Genomic DNA, 10698 nt, shown 5'->3' on the forward strand with positions numbered 1-10698 from the left:
AGTTTTGCTTTTAGCAGCTTTCTAGTTCTTTTCCCACCCACCCCCTTCCTACCAACCCGCCTTCTCTTACTCCTGTCTTTTTTCCATGCATAAACAAACTGTCCCTTTTCTAATCAACTCTTCTGCCTCCACACCACTCTGTCACTATACAAACAATGCAGATGGCTGTCTGGAAATTCTGCTAACGCAGGTGAACATAAGCTAACAGGCAGAGGTGTTTCTGGAAAGCTATGGGCCAGTTGAGTCAGACCTGCATGCATTACATAATGGAAACCTGAGGTGGATACTCTTATAAAATGAACAGCCTTCTCATGTCTGTCATGGAAAGACAATTCACTTGTTTTACAGCTTTCCTATAGTTGAAGAAGCTCATATAAATCCTTAAATACTTAATGAAAACTTAATGTAACTAAAAACAAAAACTCACACAGTCCAGAAAGTAACAGAGCCAAATCTGCCATCTCATCATTCGTATTTCATCATTCAAACCCATCCTTGTCCTTGAGAAGTGAGTCCTACTATTAATTGATTGAATGAGTCCTCTATTAATTGACAGCAGTGTTAATGAGGGTTCACTGTGTCCACTCTAGAAACTTTGGTGAATACACTGATTCTCAGCTGTGCCCTGGGAGGTCTCAGCATTGCCCAAGATAGACTGACATTTTACTGACATTTTACAAAATTCAATGATGACTGCCTTCTTCTGGTTTGTAAAAGAATTTAAATGATAGTTAGAACCCTCTGCACACATGCACATATGTGTATGCCATGTGTACACACATTTATTTAATAAGAAGACATTCAAAATTTAAACTTTTTTGAGTGGTTGATGTCAGGGCACATATAAAAGTTGAATTATTTTATTAATATTCCTTTGCTCTGCTGCTGCTTATACTTGCCAGCAAACGAATGTTAATGGTATTCCTGAAAGAGCTGTTCGTTGTTGAGTCCATTGCCTCTTCTTGTTTTTCGTGAACACTTGCTCATGGTTTTATAATGTAGTGCTTGCCAACTCTTTTCATGATAGAGAATTTATTTACATGCACACACAGTGATGTACATGGTCTGAGGCACTGGAGTAAACAGCTCAGGAGTCTGGCTACCAAAAGGCTGAGGGAATGAGCACACCTGTATCTCTTCAGGACTCACCAGCATGCTGTGCACAGACTGGGAAGCTGTTATGGCTCATTGCAGACATCACATGATTTCTGCTAATGACATTGTTTCCTTGATCTTGTGATGGCATGAATGACTTCCGCTGATCACCAGTGTTCTATTTCCCACAAAAGGGTATTGTTACTCTCCAGCTGTTCCCCCCTTCTGAGGAACTTGTGGAGGGAGTGGAAAGAGGCGAATAAACTCGGAAGGGTTTTTACTAGGTGGGTGACTTAGTCTCTTCTCTCTGCTTTTCTTCTGCAATCAAATGACTTCCGATCAGGCAGTATGATATTCACGCCTTTCTGAAAAGCTTCTGGTTGTGGCTGAGCTGATCAGCTTCTGCTCGGGGGCCGCAGTTGACCATGTTGCTTCTTTCTTGCATACTCATTCCTTCCTCGTGTTCTCAAAAGAACAAAATACAAATGTATAAACTTAAAAGCACTTTAAAAATACTTTAAGCCAGGCTCGGTGGCTCAGCCTGTAATCCCACGCCTTGGGAGGCTGAGGTGAGTGGATTGCCTGAGCCCGTGGGTCGAGACCCGCCTGGGCAACTTGGTGAGACCTCATCTCTACAATAAAATCAAAAAATTAGCCGGGCCTGGTAGCATGCACCTGTAATTCTGGCTACTTGGAAGGCTGAGGCGGAAGGATCGCCGGAGCCCAGCAGGTCGAGGCTGCAGTGGCCGAGAGTGGCCACTGCACTCCAGTCTGGGCGACAGAGTGAGACTCCAAGTCAAAAAAAAAAAAAAAAAACTTTAAATGTAAAACCTTTCTCTCTTGTATTTGCATTCAAATAAAATATTCTTTCTCCACTCCTAGTATGTTATTGAAACTGTGATATGCTTATTTAGGGGGAAGAAGAGGGTCTGAAATCTAAAATTCACAAATCCTAGGTTTGAATCTCAGGACTACCAGTCATCCAATGAAACAGGCAAGTTCCCTCAATTTCTAAGCCTTCTCAGTAAAATGGGGCTGACGATATATGTCTCGTTTCCCTCTCAGAGCTGATCTGAAAGTGAAAGGAGATATCATGCATGAAAGTATTTTGTCAGCTCTAAAAGCAAAAGGTAACACAGTTTGTTACTGTGTTAAAGTGGCCAGTGAGACTTCTAGTCCATGTCCATTGCTTGCAAGAGTTCAGATGCTGAGACTTGGCAATTGTCACTCGGTGGTGACAGAACTGACGTGTGTTCTCCCTCTTTGTCCCCTCTTTTACCTGCAGAGTAACCTGATACACTACCTGGGACTGAGCCATCATCTTCTCGCACTGAATTTTATCATTGTTTCTTTTGGCAAAAAAAGCGCATGGTCGACTGCCCAGGTGAAGGTGACCGACACTGACTTTGATGGTGTGGAAGTCAGAGTGTTTGAAGGTTCTCCACGGCCAGAAGAGCCGCTGAAACGCAGCGTTGTTTATATCCACGGAGGAGGCTGGGCCCTGGCAAGTGCAAGTACGTCCTGGTCACCTTCCAATTGTTTGTTGTTGTGGTTGGTCCTGGGGGACATGTGTGATTGAGTTTCCTGGTGGGGAATGAGAAGGAGACCATTTGTCTTAGTGCCCCTGGCAGTCTTGGTTACCCCTGATATTCTGGCAAAATTTTTTTGAGGCGGGGTTTACTCTGTTGTCCTGGCTGGTGTTTAGTGGCATAGTTCACCTCAGCCTTGATCTCCTGGGCTCAGGAAATTCTTCCACCTCAGCCTTCCAAGTAGTTGGGACTACAGGTACTCACCATCATACCCGGCTAATTTAAAAATTTTTTTGTAGAGACAAAGTCTCACTGTGTTGCCCAGGCTGGTCTCTAACTCCAGAGTTCAAGTGATCCTCCAGCCTCAGCCTCTCAAGGTGCTGAGTTTACAGATGTGAGCCACTGTGACTGGCCCACAAAATTATTAATAAGGCCCCTTTTTTACTCACAAGAGGAACCTGGTTTGGGTGATAAATCAGATGGTTAGCCTATGTAAAGGTTTTTGCTTGTTGGTTGGTTTTTAATTCAGGCAGATTGTTTTGAAAATATCTCCTGTGATCTAAATTATAGACCAGCTTACTGTGAAATGCTGATAATAGCTTTCTGTACCAAAATAAGGTAAAGTTTCCTTTGGGCCAGAATACAAGGGAATTATCTGTAGCTCTTTTGTCAGCCTGTGTTTTGAAGGCATATTTCTTCTCTGGAGCCAAGATGGCTTTTAAAAAAATGGAGACATATTTCTATGAAATAGAGCAAGTATTTCTTAATACACATGTTGACTCAACATTTCATTTGCTTATGAAAGCAAAGCTCAAGCTATAAAGGGTATGCAACCATTAAAAGGAAACAGTCTTGGAAAATTCAAGAATATTTTTGTTAGAGTTAGATAACTTTCATGAGTAGAACACATCTAAAATGGCAGGCAGCCAAGTAGAGCAGCCCAGGGGAAAGCCTGCCAAGGAGGAAGTCGGGGCCTTATTTCTGCCTGTGATGATCATGGAGCTACATCCTCATCTTTAGCCCAGAGATGGCTTTTGGTTTTTTTCTAAAGATGGATCTTGCTATGTTGCCCAGGCTGGTCTCAAACTCCTGACCTCAAGCGATCCTCCTGTCTCAGGCACCAAAAGTGCTGGGATTGCAAGCATGGGCCACCAGGCCTGTAGTGCAGAGCTTTTGGCATTCTCTGCATTTAAAAATGATAGCAACTTGTTTTGTTTGCTTATGTTTTCATTATATGACTTATTTTTAATAGTGTGGTAAAAGTTGAACGTGTAACTCCTAGTAATCCATTTTATTTTACTCCGTCCGTTGCTTATTCTTTCATTCAGTGATTTGTCCACATTTTCAACAGATGTTCACTGAGTATTTAGGCTTACCCAAGACTGAGGGGATTGCTGCGGGGGGTGGGAACTTTCAGGGTAAAAGCTCAGATAGCTGTGGGCAAGCCTGGACCATTGGTCACTCTAATGTGTGCTAGGGGAGAAGAATAGAAAAATACACAAGGAAGTCTGCCTTAGAAAAGACTGAGTCTGAAGCAGGCAAGACATTACTCTGGAAGGCAGGAAGTGCAGGGGTCAGGAATGGTACAGATTGCAAGAGGCAACCTGACCTTTTTAACATGATTTTGTCTGGTCACTTCTGCCAGAGGAAAAGCTTGGACTGATGGGGAGGGATGCTTATGACTGTGTCATTCTTAAACTTCAGATTCTAAGACTGCCTTAGCATATAAATAAGGAAATATTTGGCTTTCTTTTGGCAGAAAATAGGTTTTAATTTATTGAGGGAACAACAAAATGTATATGATTCTAGGAAGGAAACTGCTTATTTGCTCTTATTTTGGGGGGAGGTATATACATTTGAAGAACTCTAAAATCAGAATTAATTTGGTGCATTTCATATAACACATTATGAAATAAATGTTCAGTTAAAATGTATTCAGAGCTAGTCCAATATGCATTTCCTGTTATTTATAGTAAATTGCATTTTATCAGAAATCAGATTTAACTTTTCATTTGTACATGTAACTCTATTAAGACATTTGTTCACATTTGCTTTTTATTATTTGTTTGTACTATTGATAGCTTAACTCCAAGTCTACAAACAATCCACAGTTAGCAGAATTTGTGACTTTAAAAATTAGGTTGGCTCTTCAATGTTACTCTGAGTTTAAATGGATTTGCCTCACTTCTTTAGAGGTAAATACATCTGTCCTCACATGGAACAAAATTAAAAATCTTATTCTTGGAATTTGGAATAATTCGGACTTGAGCATGGACCTTACTAAATTGTATCAGGAAATTCAAGACATGATGGTTGCTGAAGAGCAATCCTGGTCTACTGAATTGGCCAGTTCTATATTTAACAAGTTTTCTTCATCCATTGATCAAAAATTGTTAATGTCTATATTCATTAATATGGGAATTTGTGGAGCAGTGATTCTTTCATTGCTGTGTCTACTTTCAATCATTTTCAGAGTGTTAAAAAAGAGTATATCTCAGCTCAATACGGAGTTTCATGGTTTTGTGCTAAAAAATAAAAAAGGGGGAGATGTTGGGAGCCGGCCACAGAGGCCCACTGAGCATTAGGGATCAGGAAGGGCCATTGATCCCGAGACAACTAGGATGTGTTCGGGAGCTGTTGACCCAGTCCCTCCCTCCTTTTCCATTTGGCACAAGCTATCAGGAAAGGCTCTAGCTGGCTCTAACAGAAAACCCTGAGACCGGAACGTACACAGCTAAATCTGGGAGTATATTGATCCCATTTTCCATGGCTTATGGTCTTTTGCTTTATGACAATTTAAGTTTGACTTTGAGTCACATTGAGGAGTCTTAGTGCAGGTCACAGGTTCTCTTGATGTGACTTTCAGAAATTTATAGATACAGGTTTTAGAAAATAGTTTATATAGATTAAGAAAATTTTAGTGACCATTTTATTATAGAAGTGTGGTTAGTTCAGTTTGATTTAGGGGGGCCAGTGAAGTTTGTATTACGCTGGCTGGTGCTAGGAGAGAGTAACCATAGCACCAACTGTTTTATAGAAATCAGTTTGAATTAGCATAGAATAGTAAAAGGCAATATATCATTATGTTGGTTTTAGGTGTAAGAATTGAACAATGTTATGTAGCTATAAACAATTAAGGGCACATAGAAACTGGATAAGAACTTCATGTTTTTCCTTATGTTTGAAATATACATCTGCTTGAGAGTGGGGGGTGTCTTGTGTGCACCTGGGCCTGTTCATGTGAAAGGCACATGCTACCTTTTGTGTAACCATAGCAGTAGGAGTTCCCATGATGATAACTTTGCAGAGTTTTGGGATAAAAGCCCTGAGATTACACCCATTAAGTGGCTTCTGGTCACTTGAGCAGGAGTCCAGTCTCTTTCTCCCCCGCTTCTCTTTATATCTATCCCTCCAGTTTAAATCGCTGACTCCGTCACACCACCAGAGACCCCCGATCCCTGTAGGGGCAGGACCTCCACAAGCAGAATTTAAGAGTGGATAGCATTAAGTGATCCATGCTATAATGATTGTTCCTTTGTCTCTTTTAGAAATCAGATATTATGATGAACTGTGTACAGCAATGGCTGAAGAGTTGAATGCTGTCATTGTCTCCATTGAGTAAGTAATTTATGCCAATCATATAAATTTCTTTTTTGTTGTTAAGGAATTCTAGGTAACAGTCTAGATAATAAAGTAATCTAGTTACTTTATTTTGAAAGTGATAAAATAGTGTAAAATAAAAGGTCCAGGGTGGTGAAGTGATTTGCCAAAGGTCACAGTCAGCATAGTTTAAAAAAAAAAAAAAGATTTCTGATATAACAAAATTTCCTGAACTAACTTTGTAACACCTTGGACCTTGGGAATAGAAATAAGTGTTCAATAGATTTTAATGGTGTAGTTTGTAGTAGTAGCAGTAGTAGAAATGCTGATGTTTTAAGTTGTCTTTACCCCTTCTTAATAAGCCACTTTTCCTGGGCATCTAGGAAGAGTGTGAATCATAATGATAACAGTAGCAGTGCACAAATCATGATGTATGTTCCATGCCAGGCAGGGTGCCAGTGTTGCACACACATATCTCTCCTGCTTGAGGTCTTTGTTTAGGTAGCATCCTCTCGGCCAGGCCTTCAGTAACAAGCATGTATAAAATGTACCCCACCTTCTTCTGCTTCATTTCTCTCCACAGCTATCATTACTGTCTGACAGACCATATTTTTAACTTATCATATGTTTTGTGTACTACATGGAAATAGACAATATGAAATTTATAAAGGCAGGAATTTTAGGGGCTTTTGTTCATTTTGTCCATTGCTGAATCATTAGTGCCTTGGAAATGTCCTTAGCATATAGTGGGCAGTGAGTATTTATGGAGAAAATAAATGAAACTTCTTACTTAATTCTCATATATAAAGTATCCAGGATAAATATTATAATGCCCTCTTCATAAATGAGGAAACCCCAGAAGCAAAGTAATCTGCATGAGACCCAGAACCTAGCTAGTCACAGAGCCAGGTGGGGAAATTGAACCCAGATCTCATGGCTCTGAGTGCAGCTGCGTTTTTGATCCAGATCAAGCCAACATTGAAGGATGCACCGAGTGATGGAGCCGTGATATCTGTGAGCTTCCAAACCCTGAGCTCATTGGTTCTCCCCTTCCCTCCACCTCTCTGCCAGCTGTCCTCTTGTCCAGGCCTCACCGCCTCTTTGCTCCTACTCCAAATCTGAGATCTGAGGGAGTCCTTTCTTCTCGGGGTCATTTAGGCAGTTCTGACCAGGTGGACAAAGCCCTGGAGTCACACTGAGTGGTGCTGTTCCTCAGCAGATTGGCTCCAGACAACCCTGGGCAGCTCACCGGCCTTTCTGGACTCTCTCTGGTCCTCCCAGAGGAAGGCAGGGCTATTTAAGCAGCTGAGCCCCATGTTGGAGCAGGGATCCACAGCGTGAGGAACAAGCTTCAGGGCCTTCGGGTGGCTCCTCGTGGAACGCCCAGTCTTTGCAGGCCTGAGGAGAGGAGAGAAGCTGGACTTGCTTCACTTGGCACCATGAGGCTTCACTGCACACCACACAGGACTTACCCTCGGGGCTCCAATGTCAGCAGCGGGTGATATGCCCTAACCTGTTGCTATGTGCCCTTCTTCACCTGTCAGCATCTGTCTCAAGTGCAGCAGGTGTTCTTTGTTCCTTATACAACACAGAAGAATGGAGAAGGCGTTTTTGTTTTGTTTTGAGACAGGTTCAGCCTCCCAAGTAGCTGGGACCTGGCTCTTTTCCCAGTGGCTCACATTCTGAGCACACTGGGAGAATGCCTAATCCTACCTTGCACGTGACCTGAAGTAGCATGCCAGAGGCCACACAGCTAGGAGTGTGTACTTAGGATGTACTTGGCGCTGTACTGTGGCACCTCCTATCTGGTGGCTGCGCTGCCTAGAGTAGGCACAGTGGAGAGTTCAGATGAAAACAGTCCTCTCTGTGCTTTCTTAGGAGGCTGAGGTGGGAGGATTGCTTGATCCCAGGAGGTCAAGGCTACGTGAGCTATGATCGCGCCACTGCACTCCAGCCTGAGCAACAGTGAGACCCTGTCCCAAAACAAAACAAAACACCTTCTCCATTCTTCTGTCTTTTATGATAAACCTAGACTCAAAGAACACCTGCTGTACTTAAGACAGTGATTATTTTTCGATTAAACCTTCTTGAACACATCTTACCCAGTCAGGCTTAGTGGCTCATGCCTATAATCCCAGCTACTCTGAAGCCTGAGGCAAGAGGATTGCTTGAGGCTAGGAGTTCAAGAGCAGCTTGGGCAATATAGTGAGATCTGACTCTACACAAATAAAAATTAAAAAAATATGCTGGGCTTGGTGGTGCATGCCTGTAGTTCCAGCTACTCTGGTGGCTGAGGTGGCAGGGTTACTTGAGCCCTGGACTTCGAGTCCAGCTTGGGCAATAGAGTGAGACTCTGTCTTTAAAAAAAAAAAAAAAAAAAAAAGCTACTGGGAACAGAAATCACGTCTTCCTGTGGGGTCTCCAGCATCCTAGAACTAGGCTTACGGTGTGCATGCTAAGTAGATACATATTGGGTTGGGATGACTTGAAAGAGTTGTCACAGGAATCAGTTGAGACAGTTGATCCAAAAGGGTTTCAGAGGTCAAAACAGTAGGCAAAGCTGGGCTCCATGGCTCAGCCTGTAATCCCAGCACTTTGGGAGGCCGAGGCGAGTGGATTGGCTGAGCCTGCGGGTTCGAGACCCACCTAGACAACTTGGCAAGCCCTTGTCTCTACAATAAATCAAAAATTATCCGGGCATGGTGGTGCACACCTGTAGTTCTGGCTACTTGGAAGGCTGAGGCGGAACGAGAGCTGGAGCCCAGCGGATCGATGCTGGGGTGGCCGTGAGCATGCCACTGCACTCCAGCCTGGGCCATGGAGTGAGACTCTGATTCAAAAACACAAACAAACAAACAAACAGAAGAAACACTAGGCAAGGGTAGAGGATTAGTGCTATAGTCTGTAGAACAGAAAGACCAACTTACATATGTATTTATCAGCGTGCATGTGGAACTCACAGCACTTCTTTTTTGCAGAAAATAGAGATGATAATCCTTGAGAGGCCGCAGAGAGGCTTGTATATAGCCAGTTCTGTAGCTGAGGCCCAACCAACACTGTATGATCATGATGCTTCTCTTGGAAAGTGTGGTCCAGCTAACTTGGGGACATGCTTCTTCTCACTGGTTCATTTTCCCGTTTCTTTTATTCCACCAATAGTTATTGAATTCCTGTTTTGTGCCAGTTACTCTGATAAATGCTGGTGACATAACAGTGTGAGAAAGCGTGACTTACTTCTTGCCCTCATGGAGCTTACGATCGAGACAAGCGAACAGGTCTTGCGTAAGTCATGTTTGATGTAAGTAGAAGGGCAGGCGGCAGTGAGGCACAAGCAGGCAAGACCTTACCCTGCTGGAAGGAGCAGAAAAGGTGTCAAAAGAAAGCGATGTTTGACCAAGCCCCTGTGGATGACAGAGTGAACTGGCTATGGAAGGCCAAAGTGGTGTAGTGAGAGGGCTTGGGGGAAGGGAGGAGGCCAAGGGCACTAAGGAATCATGAGAGAAGACAGATGGAGGGTGTAATGGTTTCTGTGGTGACTAGGAAAACAGAGACGTGGTGGGCTATCCTGCATGTCCCCAGTTGGAGGGTAGAGCCTTGGCTCCCTGGAATTCTGCCTTCTAGCAGAATCTGTCTGGAGCCAGTTGTTCCTTATCCTCGAGGCCCACAGAAGTGACAGTGGGTCGTGGCCTTGCTTCGTGTGGGTTGGGGAAGGTATCATCTGGGAAAGCCAGGGGCAAGGGTTGGGCAGCCCTGGGAAGGAAGTCACCTCACAGGATGTGAGCACCAGGGCTGGGACTCCTTGACTGGTGTCACTAAGGTTGGCTCAAGAGTCTGGGGACAGACTGAGCACCTGAGGTAGGTAAAGGCCTTGAGTTACCAAAAAGTAGGCCGTATAGCAAGACTCCATCTCTACAGAAAGTAAAAATAAAACTAGTTGGGCGTGGTTATGCACACCTATAGTCCCACCCTCCCTCCTCAGGAGGCTGAGGTGGGAGGATTTCTTGAGCCCAGAAGTTCAAGGCTGTGAGCTTTGGCTGCACCACTGTACTCCAGCCTGGGCAACAGAGTGAGACCCTGTATCTGAAAAAAAAATTTTTTAAAGGTAAAGCTACTTAGTAGCTTCTATGACACTGTGCTATTTTTATATATTAGTTGCACAATAAGTACTTGGTAAACAAGCGGCAAAGTTTATCTTATCATAGCTAAGACACACAGATGTATCCACCTTTGTATAGCTAGGAAGGTCTTGTTTTGTGTTCTTAAACTTATTTTAGATTGACGATGCGTAATAAGCACAATTCTAGACCCGTAAGACCTGAGGAAGGAAATTCGGGATGATGAAGCAGGCGTTCTACACGGGACCCTGCTCTCCCGGGTGTGGAAAGCGGTTCCGAGCGTGTGGGGCTCCAGCTCGAGCGCCGCCCCCCGCCAGCTCTCCGGCCGCGTGGCGCGAGACCTGCCTCCGCCGCGCCCA

At 43.7% G+C, this 10698-nt stretch overlaps 1 protein-coding gene across 1 annotated transcript in view; it reads left to right on the forward strand.

Moving 5' to 3' along the window:
• Window positions 1-2299: 2299 nt before the first annotated feature.
• The window catches only part of NCEH1 (neutral cholesterol ester hydrolase 1), a 20119-nt gene continuing 11720 nt past the window's right edge, over window positions 2300-10698 (forward strand). Inside the window, exons 1-2 of the mRNA XM_021706831.1 lie at window positions 2300-2609; window positions 6173-6242. Of these exons, the coding sequence (XP_021562506.1) occupies window positions 2300-2609; window positions 6173-6242 (380 nt within the window). The remainder of the gene's footprint in view (window positions 2610-6172; window positions 6243-10698) is intronic.

This window comes from Carlito syrichta, unplaced genomic scaffold (assembly GCF_000164805.1).
Source record: "Carlito syrichta isolate Samal-C Ts95f unplaced genomic scaffold, Tarsius_syrichta-2.0.1 Scaffold316037, whole genome shotgun sequence".
Lineage (NCBI taxonomy): Eukaryota > Metazoa > Chordata > Mammalia > Primates > Tarsiidae > Carlito > Carlito syrichta.